The 21,613-nt window shown below is 30.5% G+C and overlaps 1 protein-coding gene across 3 annotated transcripts; it reads left to right on the top strand.

The window, feature by feature from the left end:
• The first annotated feature begins 15,846 nt into the window (after positions 1–15,846).
• LOC100305735 (uncharacterized) lies at positions 15,847–18,982 on the top strand. 3 transcript variants are annotated; one of them, NM_001249051.2, is made up of 5 exons: positions 15,847–15,880; positions 16,507–16,837; positions 17,663–17,767; positions 17,872–17,919; positions 18,379–18,645. In NM_001249051.2, exons 2-5 carry the CDS (start codon positions 16,562–16,564, stop codon positions 18,622–18,624), a joined length of 675 nt encoding a protein of 224 aa, NP_001235980.1. In that variant the 5' UTR covers positions 15,847–15,880; positions 16,507–16,561; the 3' UTR covers positions 18,625–18,645. The 3 variants fall into 3 exon arrangements, with proteins under 3 accessions (NP_001235980.1, XP_014617995.1, XP_006588374.1); XM_014762509.3 differs by lacking the exon at positions 15,847–15,880 and adding an exon at positions 15,888–16,135 and having other exon boundaries at positions 18,379–18,982; XM_006588311.3 differs by lacking the exon at positions 15,847–15,880 and adding an exon at positions 15,888–16,299 and having other exon boundaries at positions 18,379–18,982.
• The last annotated feature ends 2,631 nt before the right edge of the window (positions 18,983–21,613 follow it).

Raw genomic sequence — 21,613 nt, 5'->3', positions numbered from 1 at the left:
TATTTAATTTAAAATTAAAACAAAAAATAGAAGAAAAAATGACATGGGCCTTCAGCAACAATCAAGATTCTTGATAGTGCCTCTGGGCCTTCATCATTCTCCACTTGGGCCTTGTTAAGTATGGCTGATACCATTTGTTGGAGGATATCATTTGAATGTTTGATCTTACTCCTGGTCATGGGTCCCTGTATTTGGACAGTTTTAGGATTCTCATCATTCCCTCCTTCTTGGAAAGCATTTGCCCTGAAATCTTCAGAATCATCACCTGTAACAAATGGAGTCAAGTCAACAACATTAAATGAAGAACTTACTCCATACTCACCTGGAATATCAATCTTGTAAACATTGTCATTGATCCTCTCTAGTACTTGGAAAGGTTCGTCTCCTTTAGGTTGAAGTTTGGACTTCCTTTATTTAGGAAACCTTTCATTCCTCATGTGTACCCAAACCCAATCACCTAGTTCAAGTACCACTTTCTTCCTGTTCTTGTTGGCTTGTTTGGCATAGCTTTCATTCTTCTTCGCAATTTGGGCCTTCACTTGCTCATGCACTCTTTTCACATACTCAACTTTAGCCTGTGTATCCTTATGCTTAAAATCAGAAATGTTAGGAAATGATAACAAATCAAGAGGAGTTAAGGGATTAAAACCATACACTACTTCAAATGGAGAGTGTTGTGTAGTGCTATGTACAACCCTATTGTATGCAAATTTAACATGAGGCAGACATTCTTCCCCCTCTCTAATCCTAATTTGATGGTACTTACTTTTCAAATCAATTTTAGAGAAAACACAAGCTCCATGCAATTCATCCAACATATCGCCTAGCCTAGGAATGGGATGTCTATACTTTACCATGATGTTGTTGATGGCTCTGCAGTCTGTGCACATCCTCCAAGTTATGTCTTTCTTCAGCACTAGAATAACTAGGACAACACATGGACTCAAGCTTTCTTTCACTCACCCCTTCTGCATGAGGTCTTGCACTTGCTTCTTAATCTCCTCAATCTCTTGGGGATTGCTTTTGTAAGCTAGCTTGTTAGGCAATGAAGCTCTTGGAAGGAGGTCAATTTGATGTTCTATGCCTCTTGAAGGTGGCAGTCCATGAGGAATCTCCTTGGGAAATATATCTTTAAATTCCTGCAATAAGAGTTCAACACTAGGAGAAGAAGAAATAGTTAATTCATTAGAATTATCAACAGAAACTTTACTGTCTTTGCAGTACAATAGATAGAGCGGCTCACGAGCAAGTAACATTTTTCTCACTTCACTTACCTTTGCTAAATAATTAAATTTTCTCTCATGTGTATCACTATTTCTCTCATGTGTATCACTCTTTTCCTCACGTGTATCACTCTTCTTTTTCCTATTCCTATTTGGTGTTTCACTCTTTTCTTTCTCTTGTTCTATCTTTTCTCTCATTCTGATTTGGTCATCACACACTTCTCTAGGGGATAGAGGTTTAAGAATAATTTTCTGGTCATGGTGCTGGAAAGAAATCTTGTTGGTGAAGCCATTATGCATTGCTTTGGTGTCATACTACCATGGTCTTCCTAACAATATATGAGTTGCCTCCATTGGAATCACATCACACAACACCCTATCATTGTATCTTCCAATGGTGAGACACACCTCAACCTGCTAAGTCACTTTTACCTCTTCATCTTCACTAAGTCACTGAAGTCTGTATAACCTAGGATGGGGCTTAGTATCCAAATTCAGTTTGGACACTAACCTGGAACTTGCAACATTGGTACAACTTCCTCCATCAATAATTAAAGAGCAAAACTTACCATTAATTGTACATCTGGTGTGGAAAATATTTTCTCTTTGGGTGTCGTCCAGTGGCTGCATCTGACTTCCTAAAAGCCTTCTCACCATTAGCATATCACCCTGCATAGCTTCCTCCTCAAGCTCTTCTTCCACCTCTTCTTCTTCACTGATTTCAGATTCACTGGTGATTTCTCCATTTGCCTTCATGATCATAGTCCTCCTAGTCGGACAGTTAGAAGCAATATGTCCTCTGCCTAAGCATTTGAAGAATTTTATGTTTCTGGTGCCGGTGTTGGATGATGAGGTAGAATTATGCTTGGTTCTAGCACTGGCGTTGCTGACTTTCCATGTGGAGACTGTGTTGATGGGCTGGACGAGTTGCCTCTCTCCTTCTTAGATTTCTTGGTCTAGTTCTGGTTGAAGGTGTTGGATGAGTTCCTTCTAGCTGCGCTTTTCCTCTTCAGTTGTTATTCAACCCGAACTACCTTATGCAACAAATCATCCAATTTCGCATACTCCTATAATTCAACAACATCTCTAATGTCAGGATTTAGGCCACTTAGAAAATGAGTCATTGTGTCCTCAGTTTCTTCTTCAATGTTGGCCCTCACTAATGCCATCTCTATATCTTTGTAGTACTCCTCCACCGTCAGACTTCCCTGGGACAGCCTCTGGAGTTTCTATTGCATGGTTCTACTGTAACTAGTTGGAACATACTCATTTCGCATAACCCTTTTCATCTCAGTCCATGTATCTATCTCCCTCTCTTCCTCTCTCATCATCTCTCTTTGATTTTTATTCCACCAAACAAGGGTATAGTCTGAGAATTCAGCTGCTGCTAACTTCACCTTCTGCTCTTCAATATAATCATTGTAGAAGAATACATGCTCAATCTTCATCTCCCAGTCAAGGTAGGCATCTAGGTCACTCCTGACTTTGAAAGGAGGTATATTGAGTTTTATTCCCTCCATTTTGTTTTGCCTAGGTCCATCATTGCCACCTCTATTCCCATCATAATGTCTTCTAGCATTTTGATTCAGTTGGTTCTCCAATCTTTCAATTTGTCCATAGAGTTCTTCATTGTTATGGTTCAACAAACATTGTATTTGTGTAGTCATCACATCCAATAACAAACGCTAAGATCCGTCCAGTTGATGATATTCAACACCACCGTCACTAGTTCTTGCCATAATTAAGGAACAGAAAAATTTGCAGTAATTTAAACAAAGGTTTCAAGACCTCACCACACTCTACTCACGTGTTTCTCTCTTTGATGGAAGCACACTCGTATTTGATGCTCTCAATATAGGCTTTTGTGTGATGTTTTTACTCTTTCCTTTTACCACTCACTCCTTCTTAAGTTTCTGGATGAATCAAATTGGACGCACAAGGTAATAGAACAGGAAAGACAACTTAATTATCATGGACTCAATAACAAATTTGAATAACAAATTTGGATAACAGATTTGAATAACAGATTTGGATAACAAATTTAGATAACAAATTTCAATAACAGATTTCAATGACATGTAAACTTCAAATGATCGTAATTTTTGCTACGATTGTCCGTTTGAGGCTCACTATACATCAAAATGCTCAAAATTGAGAGGAGAATCCCTTGGCAAATCCCAAAGATATGGTCCATAATTTTTGCTGAAAAACGCCTCTAACTGCCTCAAATCCGCATTCAAAGATCAAACACCCACTTTTTTTTTTCAAACTTTCTGCAACTTTTTTTTTATAATGCTTTCTTTTCAAATTCATCTAGGATAATTTAAGCAATTCGTTCAATAGGCAATTAGGAAATTTGACCTCCTAAACCCTAAACCCCAAATTCATCCAGCAAGCAAAATTGTCCCCAAACAGATTTCGAAACAAAATGTGAAACAAAATTTTGAAACAGAACGAAGCAAGAACAAGAGCAAAGCAAGAACGCAAACAAGAATGCAAATTACAGAACAAAACACGAACCTGAGACAAATTAAAAAGAAAAAAATAATAAAAAATTGGATAGGATAGAACCTGTATCAAGAGCCGAAGCTCTGATATCAGATGATGTGATCCTTACTAGGACGAATTGCTTGATATAGGTCACAGAGTTTGGATGACGCCACTTCTAGAGAGGGAAGATAAGTCAGGGTAGACGCCACAAGGATTATCTTGATAAGTCTAAGATTGATTCAACAAGGAACCCAGAGAGAAGCTCTCACAAAATATTCACAAAATGCCAAAAGTCCCTATTGGACAAGTGACCTCAATAACTTAAGAGGAGGGTGAATTAAGTTTTACAAAATTTTCCACTAACAAACTTTTAACCCCCTTTTAAATGATAGGCTCAAAATACAGAAGAAGAAGCAATAATCAATTTAATAATGTTCTTTAAACGTGCAAGATAAAATTGATTGCAATAAAATAAATAAGATAAGGGAAGAGAAAATTGCAAACTCAATTTATACTGGTTCGACCACTTCCCGTGCCTACATCCAGTCCTCAAGCAACCCACTTGAGATTTTTCACTATCTCTGTAAATCCTTTACAGACTTTGAATACACCTTGGGATCCTTCACCCTTGTGTTCAAGATTCTCACACTCTAAGAGACATAACATCTCTTGATTACAACTGATTTCAAGAGATGAACGGAAAGATTTCTCTCCTTTAAAGTAGATGATACAAATTGAAGATTCTAGAAGAATTTCTCTCTTTTAGAGATGATAATACAAATTGAAGTTCCTAGATGAATTCTTAATAGATTTGCAAGTGTTTGACCAAGAGTTGTTTAGAGAGCATTTGACAATTAAGTTCTCTTTGAAAACTCTCTCATGCTTTTCGAAGTCAGACACACACATATATAGGCCCATTGTGCCTTTTCAAAATGGTTTGAAAATATGTGTCTTTTCAAAAAGCATTTCTAAAATTTTCTCATTGGTAATCGATTACAAGTTTCTAGTAATCAATTACACAGTTATATTTTGAAGGATCATGACTTCTCAAAGTGTTTTCTAAAGTGTCGTTACTGGTAATCAATTAAAAACATTTGGTAATCGATTACAAGATTCAAAATTCAAATTTCAAAACCCTTTTGAAAAGCTTCTTTCCAAATTTATCTCTGGTAATTGGTTACACTGCCTGGTAATCGATTACTAGTGCCTTTGATCTCTTGGAAACAATTTGTTTTGAGGCAAAAACCAATCAAACAGTGAGATTGTTTGAGGCCTTATCTTTTTCTTGATCTTGTTTGCTTGACCTTGAATTAATCTTGAAGCAATGCTTAACCTTTGAATGTTTGTTGAAGCAACCTTGTTTGATTCTACTTTGACATCATCAAAACCTTGTATTCATACATTCACAGTCCCTTCTATTGAAAATGAGTTCAATACATATAGTGTATCTAAGGTGTAGCTGGAAATACACCAATTTTATTTAATTTAAAATTAAAATGAAAATAGAAAAAAATGGCATAGGCCTTCAAATTAGTTTGGGTCTTCAGCAACAGTCAAGATTCTTGGTAGTGCCTCTGAGCCTTCATCATTCTCCACTTGGGCCTTGTTAAGTATGACTGATACCATTTGTTGGAGGATATCCTCTGACTGTTTGGTCCTACTCCTGGTCATGGGTCCTTGTATTTGGGCAGTTTTAGGATTCACATCACCTATGATTGACATTAAAAAATGACTATTCAATAAGAGTGATTAAGTTGCTGACAAAAAAAAAGTGTGTGATGTGATTAAGTTGCCTTAGCGTCAATATTAGTTGGATTTTTACTTGATATAACTTTCTATGACGACAACAAAGTGTTAATTAAGGTTAATTACAACTTTATATAACTTTACATTAAGATCTGTGATTGAGATCAAGGTGAAAAATATTTCGATCAAGGTTGAAGTGAAGTTATCCTAATCAAGATTGACTTGAAATTATTTTAATTAAGGTTGAGAGAAAGATATTATGAGTTGTAATCAGACCTGAGTTAAAAATACTCATACTTTTGTTTTGTTAATTTTATTTTTTTGTGATTTTTTATTTGGGTCGTGATGAGATTGTCGGACAACAAAGAAACACCTTAAAATTATATGATTTTTGAAACATTTAAAGTCTCCATGTAAGATTTCATTCTCACAATCCAAAGGTCATAACTTTCTCCGTCAAAGTTAGGCGAAGAAATTTGTGAAAAACCTACTTCTACTTCCATCTTTATACATCGATAAGAATCTTAACTTATTTTTGCTTGTAGAAATACAATTATAAAAGGAAGATATATTGGTTATGTTTGACAAAAACTAATTGAAAAACTAATTGGAAACTGAAAAGGTAGTTGAAAGCTGAAAAAGTAACTTATTAAATTATAAATATTTGATAAAATTAGTTGTTAAAGTAACTGAAAATTGTAAAATGATAGAAAAATAATAAAATCATTATTTATTAAAAAAATGTAACACGGACAATGAATAAATATATTAAGGATAAAAATGAAAAAAAAATATAAAAAATTAGAAATTAACATTTTAAAAAAACACTACTTCGAGAAGCATTTCAAAAACACTAAAAACTACTAAAAAACTTGTCTATAGAACAATTAAACAAGTTTTTCAATTAGTAAAAAAAAGTTATAAACTAATTGAAATACCTTATTAAATATAACTATTGTGTAAAAGAGATACATCAATAGGTTATTCATAGACCTTATATATATATATATATATCAAAAGTGTAACAAAATTCAAATATTTTAATCTTAAAATGAAATTGTCAATCTCCTAACCTAAAAGATGACATCATGTCCTTATATTTTTTCTAAACAAAATCATAATATTTTAAAACCTAAATAATATCTTAAAATTTTAGAACAAATAACAAATTCTTAAAAGATAAATTAAATTATTTTTTCGAAATTTAAAATATCAAACATATTCTCGATACATTACACGGTATTTATTGTTAATAATAAAGAAAGCGCTAGGTCTAAATCATGGCTTGGTTTCTTGTTATTTCCATTACACGTTGGTTTCCAACCACCCTTTGCATTAAGGACCGCGTGGTTTTATTAGTTTGCTCGCTAGATTTGTGGATTGACAAGAATGACCATGTTGCCGAAAACTAAACATGAATTTAACTTGATGACGCACGGGGGTAACGTGGTAATTATCTGGAGCACAAGATTATGTTATGTCCCATAACTTTAATTCCTACCTTACATTGGTATGTATTAATATATTATGATGCCGTCATGGTTGCTTTATTACGACAACGGATGCGGCAACTCTTGGGAAGATCAATTCATAAGAGGAATAATAATTTTATGTGGGTCATCATCACAATAATAAAAATATCATAAGGTAAATTAGAGGCCTAATTATCATTAGAGTCCCAATTAATTTTAATTTAGACAAGGAGCCACTTCGCTAGAATAGCGTATGGCCAAATAAGGAGATAGCACGTCTCTGTCTTCATCACACTGAAATGATATGATTTACTTTTTTATTTGTAAAGCATCATTACATGTGCGGGTTAACAAAATATTTCTATTAATAGTAGTGCTGTATGAATTCATTTAAAAAAAAAAAAGACTTATAGTCGAAGTAACTTGGATTTTAGCGAAAAGGAAAGAACCAATTATGTTCGTGATTGATTCATTATCTTTGTTGTATAAAGTAATATGTACAAGTTCAATTTTTTTTTTCAAAAATTTGAAGTTATTTTGATAATATTAAAGGCATTAAAATAATAATGCTTCATAATTAATAAAAGGTGTAATTAAAATATTATTTAATTACGTTTCATGTTCTTTTAAAAAATAATTTAAAATATATTGTGATAATAATGTAATTAAAGATATCATATGCAAAAAAAAAAAATATAAGTATTACGGTCATTATATATTGTCTATTTAAATATTACATTAAATAAAATGCATAATATATTATTTTCACGGTCATTACCTATTGTCTATTTAAATATTACCTTAAATTTTTATTGTATAAAATAATATACACATACTCAATTTTTTCCTTCAAAAGTTTGAGGTCATTTTTGATAATTTTAAATGCATCAAAACAATAATGTCAAGTAATAAAGATACAATTAAAATATCATTTAGTTATGTTTCATGCACTGTTTAATTACAAATAAAATATTTTGAAATATATTGTGATAATAATACAATTAGAGATATCATATTAATTAAAAATTTGGTAAAATAACTAAATGATAAATTTATTCGTTCACTCTTTTGCTTATTGTTACAATGTCGTATTAATTTTTATAAAAATCTAATTGTCTATTATTATTTTTTATTTTTTTAAAATAATAGAAAATATTACTATCCACACGTAATTAATTTATATTGTTCGTACGTATATCGCATGGAAACATGCCCTTGTTGTGAAATAATTAAAATAACGTCATTTGAAGTGTAATTGTATGGTTGGGAGAGAATTAACGGAGGAGAAGATGGAAAAAATCAAACACATTCAGCATGATTTAAAAAAAAAATGCAATGAGAGATGTGTAGGCATCAATATCATGGATATTGGCGGAGCTACAATTATGTGAGGGTACACACTTACATCTCTTTATTTTTTAAAATTTATTAAATTTATAAATAAAATCTTCTATTTTTATATTTTATTTCATTTATATTTATATAATTAAATTCACTGATTTTATTTTTTATAATTTATATTCATTGATTTAGGATCTTGAATTTATCACCTAACTCAGGTGACGTGAAGACGATAACAATGCTGTAATGGAATAGGGAATAAATTCAACCTGTATAATTATCATGAAACTTTAAATTCTACTATATTCAAAGTTTTGTGAATTACTATAATTGCTCCAAAGGGGGTTATCATAAGTGGTACTTGGTGTTGTAATCAATCTATAGGAGTAGGATCTATATATGTATCTTTTCAATTTAAATATCTTCTGAATCAAGGCTCAGTGCCAGTGGTTGATCATATGGCAAATAATATGCTATTACATATTTGGAGTACGACTGTGAACAATGTCATCATGATAATCCCACAACCACCAATGTGGGAACCATTAATAATGTCATGATTCATGAATAATCACATTACCAGCAGCTGCACCGGAAAAAATGGATTATACTGATGTCATATGATAGACAATTAATTGCAGAGGGACACACATTTTATTAGTATATAGTCATGTCATGAAATCCCATTAACTACCACCAAGGTATTTATTTATTTATTTTGCTGAATACCACTAAGGTATATGCAACTGTACGGGAAAAGGGACTATATTTTCATATTGTTTTCACTCTATTTTTTTTTCTTCTTATTAGTTAAAAAATTAGAATGAGAAAATATTGATGGTGAAGATCACAAAAAAAAAGTATTCATTAATAAGTATTTTTAGGACATTAAAAGCACTGGTTAACATACTTTTTTTTTTCTCTCACATTAGTTACTTATGGGCTCATCTTTTTCATTTCATTAAATTAGAGAATGCTTATTGGAAATAAAAAAATTCTCGATGATCTATCTTTCCAAAACATTAAACTCATCGTATCTCTTAATTAAATGGTATGTCTTTCTTTGTGTATGCCATTAGTAAAATACACTCTCAATTATTACGAGCACGTAGCACCACTAGCAAGACACAAGTAATATTCAAAATTGCACAGTACATTTGACTAAATAATTTAATCAAATGCTTATCTAATGAGTATTTATCTTCTGCTTGTTTTTGTATAAGTTGTTTATATAATAAAAAAAACCAAATCCTATTCATTTAATTAAGTCAGTTGATATATATCGGTCATAAGTTATTTTAAAGAAATTATTGAAATCAGCTGAAAACAACTTATAAATATATAATAAGTTATTTTCTTCTTAAGTTTTCCAAAATACTCGTATCAAAAGATTAATTCAAATAAATTGTTAAATTCTCCCACACACATGATTCCAAAAAGTGCAAGCTTAAAGAAAAGAGGATTCCTTCAAACACATACACAGGTGAATAATTAATGATTAACATTAACATTTACCGTTAAAAAAACATACCCAAGTGAGATTTGTTCCAGATTACATTACATCAATTTGCTGCATTCATGAAGGATTTCATTATTCAGAGTGGGGTGTTGATCCCATTTGTGTTATCATACCCCTGCATTCATGAAATATCTCTTTTACTAGGAAAGCATTTGTTTGTCCCCAGTTGTGAGCTGTGACTATGTCCTGTGCTTAATCAATATTATTACTTACCTTTATTAATAATTATTAACGTCATTAATTACTAATTAGAATATTCTAGCCTTTTTGTTAAATTCTCTTGTACTTGATTCTTACATATAAATAAAATAAAATAAAACCTTTGATACAGAAATATGGGGACCAATTGCGTCATTGGAAATGGGTGATGCATGTGGTAACCAAATATAAGCAGCGTAGCTTATGGAAGCAGTGATTTATAAGCAGCATAGCTTATGAAAGCAGTGGTTTTTTTTTATCAGGTTTTTGGAGCCCACTTGGTAAGATATTAATGTTGATATGAATATATGATGTATAAAGAAGTGAGATAATATGAATTTTTTTCAGTAATTTTTAGAATTTTATTAATGGAAAGGATAATTTCATAAATAAAATTAAACAAATAATGTATTATTAACGAAAATAATTGGTGATCAGACTTTACTTATTTTTCGATCGAATTCTAAATTAATCAGAATTTCTTCTCCTATGTATATATAGAGAGAGAAAGGAGGATGAATCAAATTACACCTATGTAATTTTGATAATTATTACACACTATTTTTATAACTTGATATCAAATGTAATTTTTATTAATTCAATCATTGAATTATATTTACATATTATCAAGATCATGTGTTAAATTTTGTCAAAATTGAACAATAATAAGAAAATATTTAAATAATTCATATTTTAGTGTATTTTGAAATATTTATATTATGTCGATTTTAGTTTATATGAAACGAGGTAATAAATAATTTTTGAATAATATGAAATTTTGCATATATGATTTGTGTAAAAGAAACTTTGAATCCAACGATGAATTTAAAAAATATATTTTTTCTGATAAAAGTTATAAAATAATATAATAATTATCATATATATATATATATATATATAAAGAGAGAAATAAAATTTACTTAGTAACTCATCTTAACTATTAAATCTGAAGAAGATGAATCATAAAAATAAATATTACCTTTAAAAAGATTAATCTTAGAGTACTTCTGCTCTTATATATATAAAATGGCCTTGCAGCATTGGAGATACGAGACCATCAACTGATTTCTGTTACTTAAAAAATGACTAATAAATGATAATCTGAAGTATTGCATTTTCTAGGCAATTTCCCGGTATGACCAAATGAGATTGGGCTTTCTAGGTGGGCCAAATCTTTTTGGTTCTGATGGTCCAAAATTCAAACAACACTTTATATAAATCAATTCTATATTTCTGTTGACGTTTTGGAAACATTTAATGTTTTTAATATATTGATTTTTAATAAGAAATTTTCTCTATTTATTAGTTAACTATTATCCTAACAGAAATGATCAGTAATTATAATAATAAATTTAAATTACAAATTTTCTTCATCTATTAATTAATTAATTAATTAATTAATTAATTAATTATATTCAATTTGGTCACTCTTTTAATAAGAGATCGAATTTAGTCTCTTATTTTAAATAAAAATCTTCAACGTGGTCATTTTGTTTAATTTAGACGGATGCATTGAAGCATTTAAAAAAAATTATAAACTAAATTAAATAAAAAAATGGTCATATTAAAATATTTTTTAAAAATAAGAATTTAAATTAAATATTTTATTAAAAGAAGGATTAAATAAATAAATAAAAAGACTGAATTAGTAATTTAGGCAAATATTAATAATAAAAAATTGAGATAATATATTTAGCAAGAGAATCCCATATTCGATATTTTTTGTTTGCGAAAATTAGTCAAGCTGACTGTGGTCATAATATCACAAATATAATTAGTCTATGATTTATTGAGCTAAACAATACTCATGAAAAACAAATAAAATAAAATGCATTTACTCCATAAAAATTATCTTTGTCTGTATACTTTTATCATCTTCCGTTTTCTCTCTTTTTTATCTTTATTTTTTTACTAAAGCCATTGTGTCTATATTTTGTTTTAGTTTATTTTTTACACACACGTATAATCATACACGTAAAATTAAATTAATATGTGCCTAGAGGACCTACAAGGGCATCCCCGTGTTGACTTACTGTACCTTTAAGTTCCACTCATGACAATTAACAGTGTGGTTTGAGATTAAATTTTTAGATTTTTATTAATAAATAACATGTATTTTTTTCATATTTTTATTAAAATTATTATTTTATTTGCCTTTAAAATAAAGAGAAAATTATCTTAGCATAAACTTTCATGTAAAAAAGAAAGTATAAAGCGACATAATAATGCTGAACGAACGTAAGAAAGCATCGGATATACTACATGCTGAACCAAAATATGTTAACGGTATGTTTCAATAAACTTCTTCGGGAACACTTTTAAAAGAAAAAAGAATAATTTATTTTTTTTATAAATTAAAATTAACTTAAACATAAGTTAATTTGTATAAACTATTCTTTCATATAAATTTTCTAAAAAATAAATTTTAATTTATACAAACTAATTTTTCAGTCAAATATTTTTTATATAAACTAATTTTAATTTATAGAAAAACTTATTTTATTTTTCTTTCTTAGAAATATTGTTAGAGAGAAAAATAACACAAGGAACAATAAATATACACATTGTAGATTACAAGTATTGTTCATGTTCAAACTAAATAGAATTTTTATGAGAACTTAAAACTTCTGATAAAATAATTTCACGTCAATTAATTCATGTTATGGTGGTGTATAAACCACTAAACAGAGTTACTTTTTATGTTTTTTTTTTCAAACGAAAAAGATAAAGTTAAAAAAAAAAAGATAGTTTGTGATTGGTTTAAAAGAAATTAAAGTGAAGTCCTTTTAATATTCTTATGCTTAATCAGTTATTTGTGTAATGATCCAAATGGCGTCTACTTTTGAAATTCTACAAAGCACGAGGAATAAAAGAATCCTTACTTGCTTTCCTTTGTCTCACTGTCTTTTTTATATATATTTTTCTAGCTATCATTTTTTAATACTTCAATAGAAATAAAAGGAGAATGAGAAAAAAAAATATATTCTAGAATGGACGGCGGAATGGCTATTGGGCATATGTGAGGATCGGGCTTTGAAAAAAAAAAAGAGACCATATAATTTAATATTTTTTTTGTGTAATTATACAATATTTACACTGTACATATATTTTAAAATTTCAGTGAAAATTTTAAATATATATATATAAATATCATTACGACCAAAAGTATGATTATTATTCAACAATTGTGGAATCATGTATTTTAACAAAATAAAAAGTGTAATACAAGATATGATGATTGTCGATGATAAGAATTCCATTTTATTAAATAATTAATTAAAGAAGTAAAAGTTTTAAAAGTGAATGGCGACACAACACCACATGGCTTATCTATATCATGAACGTCTCTTGGCTCTAGATTGATTAGTTTATTACAACTTTTTTTTTGAGCTAGTCATTCTGATTACAACTGTTTTTTACTGCGACATTATTCTCTGTATTATATAACAGATGTCAGGTTTATGTGAAATATAAAAATATAAATTCAAAATATTTAAATTATGAATAAGATATATGTAACTAATTAAAATAGAATTTTAAGTTATAATTTTAATAGATATTTAAATTTATAAAAAAATATATGCACAATTATTTCAAAGGAATTCTCATTCAAAATTTAAAATAAGTATTTGTTAAGTTTAGAGCATGGTATTGAAATTGTATTTCAAAATTATAGTTTCTATTCCGATTCTATTGGAACTATAATTCTTAAGTTTTGACTGTGAAAAGAATCAAAGCGTAGGATTTTTTCTAAGGTAAATTTCAATTTTATGTAAACGCCTTAATTAGAATTAGTCACGAGTAGAACTAAGTTGGCTTAGAGTAAAAATAATTTATGGCAACAAGAACGGTAGTAACCGTAGTAAAGAGGGTTTAAACGATGGTGATGATAACAATTTATGTTGGTGTCACTAATATTAATTAGTGAAAATCCATGATGCTAGTAATATTAATAATGATAGTAGTGATCGATTGATGGTTCTAATACTAATGAGAATAGATGGTGATGGTAATTCTAGTAAAGATAATTGTAGTTTTGAGAATATGGTGATAATAATAAATGGTAAATGGTGGTGATAATAAGATAATAATGATAATAGTGGTGGACTCATGGTAGTAATACTAATGAGAATAGATGGTGATGATAATTCTAATAAAGACAACTATAGTTTTGAGAATATGGTGATATAAATAAATGATAAATGGTGGTGATAAAAAGATAATAATGATAATAATGGTGAACTCATGGTAATAATAGTAATGAGAATAAATGGTGATGATAATTCTAATAAAGACAATTGTAGTTTTGAGAATATAATAATAACAATAAATGATAAATGGTAGTGATAATAAGATATTAATAATTAGTATTGATATTGATATTGAAATAAGAACACTGATGGATATAAGGGGGCAACATTATAAGAGGTCAGGGATGATCTAAGGGGCTCAAGCAGGGATTTTATCCTCTTTCTTTATGTAAATATGAAAAAAAAAAAGAAAAACCAAACTTAAAAAATATTAATATAAGAAAATATATGAGAAAAATAAATTTTTAAGTTGATATTTGCTTAAATTTTTCTATTAGGTTATATTTCCAATTTTATTCATAAAATATTTAAATAATTATTTATTAGAATTAAAATATTTAAATAATTATGTAAAAAAAAAACAATCCCCTTTAATACACTTCCGGACCTATCCCTAATAGTAAGGGCCTCTCCCTCATCTCTCCTCTCTTAGTATCCTTTATGTATATATGAGAGTAAAAAAAATTAAAAATTAAAATACTAATAAAAAATGTATAAAAAATAAATTTTTGAGTTGATATTTGCTTAAAATTTTTATGGATCATATTTCTAATTTTATCCATAAATCAATAATAAATAAAAATTTTATGGATCATATCTCTAGTTTTTAAACTAATTTTTATTAAACAATTATTTATTTAAAGTTATGTATTTAAATAATTGCGTAAAAAAATCTTAGTTCCCCCTTTTATCTCAAATTTCATATCTAAGTTCGTTCAAAAAGACACTAGGAAAAGTAAGAAATACACGCATTATTTTTATAACCCTTAAGTAAGAAGACTCTAAAAGATTTTACTCAATTCAATCAAATCTAAATTAGATTAATTTTTCAACTTTTGCTTTGTTATAATCTTTATAGAAGTTTAATTTCATTAAAATAAATAAAATACAAATTTAATTAAAATATGTAGAATATCAATTAAAGAAATTTTATAATAAAACTAAAAGATGAATTTTAAATTCTAAATTTAATTTCAAATTGAATGTAATTCAATAATATATTTCTCAAACGGATAAAATAAAGTTTAGCTTTATGTACAATGAAAAAGTTTTTAAATGAGTAAAAACAATATATATATAAGCTTTTTAAAAGCATACGTTACAAAATTTTGATTTTGTATTGATTTCATATTTGAATTTAAATAAATCGGATCATATAACATAACCATTTATTTATATTTTTGCTCAGTTTTTTCAACTTTTGTTAGATTGGTTGATATTGAACCTCTGTAGCAAGTCGTAATACAAGGTCGAGGGAGGGGTCCAGCTTTTATTAGAAGGAAGTTGCGTTTCCTATAATAATAATTAATAGAGTATCAGATGGCATGATATGAACATTATAACAATCTATTCATTACATTATTACTTACGACGTTATGCTTTGTTGTTTTGAAAGTGACTCCCACGTAGCCTACTCTTCTATTCCATTCTATTCTATATTCTTTCTCTCTCTCTCTCTCTTTTTTCTCTTAATAAATCTAATCGGAATCTTCACCAGTTAATCAGAGCTTTGAGTAGATAAGACTCGTGGATGTGTCATCTCCTTTATTCAACGTTGAATATTGTTATTATTCTTGCCCGGTAAGGAAAAAACTCTCTCTCTCTCAATTCACTTCCTTCTTAATTCTCACAACACATGCTTAATCTTAATCTTAATCTTAATTAATTATGCTGTTTTCTGTTTGATCATCAATCAGCATGGTTTTGAATTTTGATGTCTGTCTGGTCTCGTGCTTTGGTCTAAGGCTTCTTTATTTCGGGGGTGTACTGTAATTCAGCCATAACATGCCCATGTGCTCAGTTCTCATATTTTTCTTTAAAAAAGCCATAGATGTGGTGTGTCTTTGTCCTTGTTTTGACACTCAATTAACCTTCTTTTTGCGTCAATCTTGATATCTTAGATTTGCTTGCAAGATTATGTCAAGACCCTTTCTTGCCTCCTCTCATTAGGATAATTGGCTTTCCCAAATTTGCAAGTTTTTTGGGTTTACTTACATGGGGTGCTCTTTTGACCTTCTCTAATTTGTTTTCCTTTTAAAAAAAGCCTTGATATTTGTGGAGTATATTATTGATTTCTATTACTCTATGCAATTCATCAAAATAATTTTGGATTATGAGATAATTTCTATGTGTGTGATCCACCTCATAGGAGAATAGTTAAACTTTTGTGCCTTTTTTTACTTAATTTCGTTCATCATTTAATGCAGGTATTGAGAAAATACTTTTTCGCTGAAGCTCTGAATAACAGACCATCATCGACAGATGGGGTCTGAAGGTCCTCCAGCAGCTGTGGCAACAGTTCATGTAACAGGTTTCAGGAAATTCCATGGAGTTTCTGAGAATCCAACGGAGACAATTGTCAATAATTTGAATGAATATTTGAACAAGAAGAAGGGTTTGCCAAAAGGCTTAGTTATTGGGAGTTGCAGCATTCTTGAGACTGCAGGTCAAGGAGCACTCATTCCCCTCTACCAGACATTGAAGTCTGCCATTACTTCCAAGGAATCAGAATCTTCAAGTTCCAATAAAATTATTTGGGTGAGTATCCCATATACTTGATATGTAGGTTAACAATTTGTGCTATCTAGTCTCTAGTCAATCCTTATGAAGTTCTCGTATTCCAGGTGAATTGCTTACTAATTAAAAAAAAAATGAGACAATATCATTAAGATGGTAGTAAGCTAAATCCAAGACTATTCCGTCTTATTCCTTGTTCGCCTGCCTACACTAGTTTCAGTTTGCAATAACGATGGACAAACCTAATATTTGTTCTAATCACTTGAGCAATGTTGAATGTAGACCATGGCATGGACTGTCTGTCTGTATATTACTCAATCAAAGTTTTGTTAAAAACAATTATGCAATTATTAGTGTCCCAAGATTTAACAGTTGATTCCAATGCATTGATGATTTATCACGTATGTGCATGCACTTAATGTCAACCATTGATTTTTCATCAAAGATTGAGATTACTTATGTTATCCACTGAAGTGAGAAACATACTTTAGAGGAGTATGATCCATACAATCAAGGGTTAATGGTGATTAAAAATCACTGGACTCTAAACTTCAATTTTGTAAATAGTTTAGTATAGAACTAAATGAAACTTCCTTTGAACTTTTTTCTTAGTACCTTAACACTAACACTAAGGATTTACTAAAAGGATAACAGTGAAAGGGGGATGGTCTTAAATCTTAACATCATCTCTGAGGCATACCCTCAGACAGAATGGTGAGAGTGCCCAGCATGCAAGGAATTTTCCTTGGCTGGATTCAGTATCTTAAATCTCAGACCTTTATTCTTTGTTTCATTTCTACATCCATAAATCTAACATTTTGGTTGTTTCTGATTATGTTCGTTTAGCTGCATTTTGGGGTTAACAGTGCCGCAACGAGGTTTGCTATCGAGCGTCAAGCTGTCAACGAGGCTACCTTCCGCTGCCCTGATGAAATGGGATGGAAGCCCCAGGTTAGATTGGATCAATAGATAAATTAGAAACTTGCTTTCATCAAATCTGATCTTGAATAACTCTGTCCTCCTTTATTGATAGTTTCCAAAATTTTATGTTACAGAAAGTCCCTATTGTTCCTTCAGATGGTGCAATTACACGAATACGGGAGGTAAATTGGATCACTGATTTTTCTTACACATCAATTCCCAATGTTTACTATTTGGCCGGTTTTAAGCTGTTAGTCCTAATATAGTAATGTTAAGCTTTGCTTTATACCTTGCATGTATTTAAGGTGCTGTGTTATTTTCTTTTTAATTGTTTTGATGACCCTGCAGCTGCAGCTTACACCATGTTCAATATCATTTAGCAGGCTTTTCGATTGTCTTTTTTGGGGCCATAGCATCTAGAGTCTTTATGTTATTCATTCGTCTAAAGTTAAGAATCAGGAGTTATAGAGAAATATTTTGTTTTAATGGTCTGTGCCTAGTACAAAGTTATTGGCTTGCATATAGACAACATGATCATGCAAATTACTGAATAATTGCTATATCAAAATTTTGGCATAATGATTCTCTGTTGTTTTCTTCTATAATATGATTTTGTGTCTTATGTCCTCACTTTTATGCAGACTACCCTTCTTCCTGTGGAGGAGATCACCAAGGCCTTGGCAAATAAGGGCTATGATGTTATGACATCTGATGATGCAGGAAGGTTTGTGTGCAACTACGTTTACTATCATTCGCTTCGCTTTGCGGAGCAGAATGGGACTAAATCCCTTTTTGTGCACGTGCCACTCTTCTCTACAATCAATGAAGAGACACAGATGCAATTTGCTGCTTCCTTGCTAGAGGTACTTGCTTCGACATGCCAGTAACATCCGGCTCATGCAAATGTTCAGGTGTTGCCATGCTTATGAAAGTGGATGAGTGTACTTTGAATGAGATGCTATAAATTATGATTACAAGATGTTGTTTGGAAATGGAAAACGGTATATTGCAAATGGCATGTGTAGCAGAGGCGTTTGCTTTCATCAGTCAATGTTTCTGATTAAAAGGCTTCGGCAAATTGTCAAGACATGTTGACATCTTCAGTGTTACCTTGTGAATAAATGTTAGTTTTCCTTATCCTTAAGACTGTTCTTATTTTTCGTTGTAACTTGGTTATGAATGAATTAATACGATACACGTGTCCGAGTAAAATTGAAAGCTAATGATTCACTAAGTGTTTTCTCAGTTAGATTCTCAATATAGACTGATGAAGCTATTCACAGTTCTGGTAGTTGAATTTTATCACTCAGATTACTAACTACTTCCTCGCCGTTTGGGGAAGTTCTTGGGTAGTTTTTTTTTTATCAGTTCTTCTTGTTGGGTAGGTTTGCTGAGACAGGGTGTTGAGTTTATGTGAAATAATTAAATTGGAATTATATATAACTTAGGATGTTGACTAATCGTATAAGTTGGCCATTAGATTATACATGTTAAGTGATTTAGTCTTTTATTATTTTAGTGACTAATCTAATTTAGTTTTTCAGAAATTTATTTTAGTTCTTCCCAATCCACAATTTGGTCTCTAAATCATAGTATATGTTAAGGACTTGCCAGTACGTTAGTCCCATGAATTTAACTTTTATATCCACTCAACATGCTGATCACCACTTCGATTCAAATACTACGTCCTAAAGTTATTAAACTACTTTTTTAGACTGATCATGGACTTACCGCTACCAGAAATTACTAGTACAACTTAAATGAATCCATAGGCCACTCCCTAGATCCTTTAGGTTCAATGGATATCGCTAATGCAATCCATTAGGTTACAAGTTACAGCCATCTTTTCCCCGTTTTAATTGCCTCCTCTTCATTTTGGTCATACTCCCAAAAACTTAGATAATGCAAAGATTGGGATCTCTGCAAGTGCATATGACATGCAGATCTAAATCTAATGGATTCTACAAATTTTTGTTGTGTTTATAAGTTTTCTTTATATATAAAGGGTCAAATTATAGTATATGCAATGGACAAATTTTGTTGGGATAAATTGTTCTTTAACTCAAATATTTGCACACATAGGCTATTAAAGATTTCAATCATTTATTTAAAAGTTGAGATTAAAAAGGATTCTAATACTACTGCTTCAAAATAGTTTTGTATTTGACATAGACCTGATACTTGCAAAAAAAACGAATGTCTTTGGCTTCCTGAAACATGCATTTTAAAGATAACGCACACTGTTGAAAAATGAGAATATTTACAAAAGTATTCGGATAAGAATCCTGCCTGATAATGCCATAGCTAGCTCCTGTTTCTGGTTATAAGTGCCACCTTTTCTCTTGTAAAAAAATACCCATTGCTCAGCCATTTTTGACTAATACCAAACAACATCATTGAGGCAGAGTTAGTGGATTCCCATCAAGAAGGGCATAAAACCGGTGGAATTTTAAGTGTCTGCATAGTTCCATATGCATTCCAGTAAAATGGGTTGACCAAAATATGACCTTGTGCAGGAAACAATTCCACTTAAGACAAAATGAGCTTTATGCATGGAACACAATCCCTGCAAGCAAAACATATCAAAGGGCTTTTCACATCATAAGTTCTTCTAATATTTGAGTTTGAAACATGGGAAACTGAAACTGCTGTCAGCTGTGCTCTGGTTGATGCAGACATGCAGATTCAGTTCTTGGATCGCAACTTATATTTCATTTTTTTTTATCCATAGGAATCCAACTCAGGTACCAAGAGTTTAGAACAACTTGGACAATGCAGTTCTTGGATCACAAGTTATATTCCATATGTTCACATAACAACCGGCTCCAATCTACGCGCCTGTAGTACTACAAGAGCTTGTTGGTGCTGGTAGACGTATAATATTAAAAGATAATTAATAGAATTACCGTTGGAAATGACCGAATTGTAAACTTTTCTAAGTGAATTATTTGTGTTTTCAAAGTGAATTCCACCAGTTTTGGGACTCTGAGCAGGTGAAATTATTATAAACTTTTCTATTTGGACATTTTGACAACTATCAAATCGGAACCGGAATTGAGAGCTGTTCTTGGTTTTGAGTCCTTGTACTTTCAAATTAGAGCTCATGAAGAACCTGATGGCCAGCATGAGAGGATTCAATGACAACTCAAAGCGCATCTATATCTAGCTAGGCATACAAGCCGAACTAACACGTTGCATGAGAGAATTGGTTTTGATATATAATACAAAGTTTGTATTCACATGATTACACATCCATGTTATTCTGAGACACCTTTTAAATTTTTTATGAAGAAAAGGAAACTCCAAAATGTGACTATAGACAATTAGACACAAAATTAAACCCACAAACACACTCACGCAGCGGAAGATAAAATGAGAGAGCAAATCAATTCTACACAAACTCACTCACACAAGGGAGGAAGAGACTTGAATTTTACAAATTAAAATTGATTTCACTCGTGTTCAAAATGTTACATGAAAGTGGCCTTTTATAGGCAAGCAAATGGGGGTACAACAAGAAGCTACTAGTAGTTTCTAAATGTTTCTTTCTAGGCAGGTGGAGAAAAATCTTGAAAGTGAAATTTCTAGCAGCTTCTCTACTCTTCCAATAATAGTGGTGCTATTGTTTTTAAAAGCTTGATTTAAATATATTTTTTTAATTGACATTGCCTCCCTTAAATCAAGCTTGTATCATTTCGAGCATTTTCTTTATCTTGTAAAATAACTCGGTATTCAACAACTTCGTAAAAAATATTTGCTACTTGCTCCTCAATCGGGCAACAATTAATCTCAACTTCTTTATTTGCTACCAACTCTCGTATCTTGTGAAATCGAATATCAATGTGCTTAGATCTCTCATGGAAGATCGGATTTTTG

Source organism: Glycine max, chromosome 10 (assembly GCF_000004515.6).
Source record: "Glycine max cultivar Williams 82 chromosome 10, Glycine_max_v4.0, whole genome shotgun sequence".
NCBI classification, from domain to species: Eukaryota; Viridiplantae; Streptophyta; class Magnoliopsida; order Fabales; family Fabaceae; genus Glycine; species Glycine max.
Note: the sequence above shows the minus strand (reverse complement) of the source record. Positions and strands in the feature narration are given on the sequence as shown.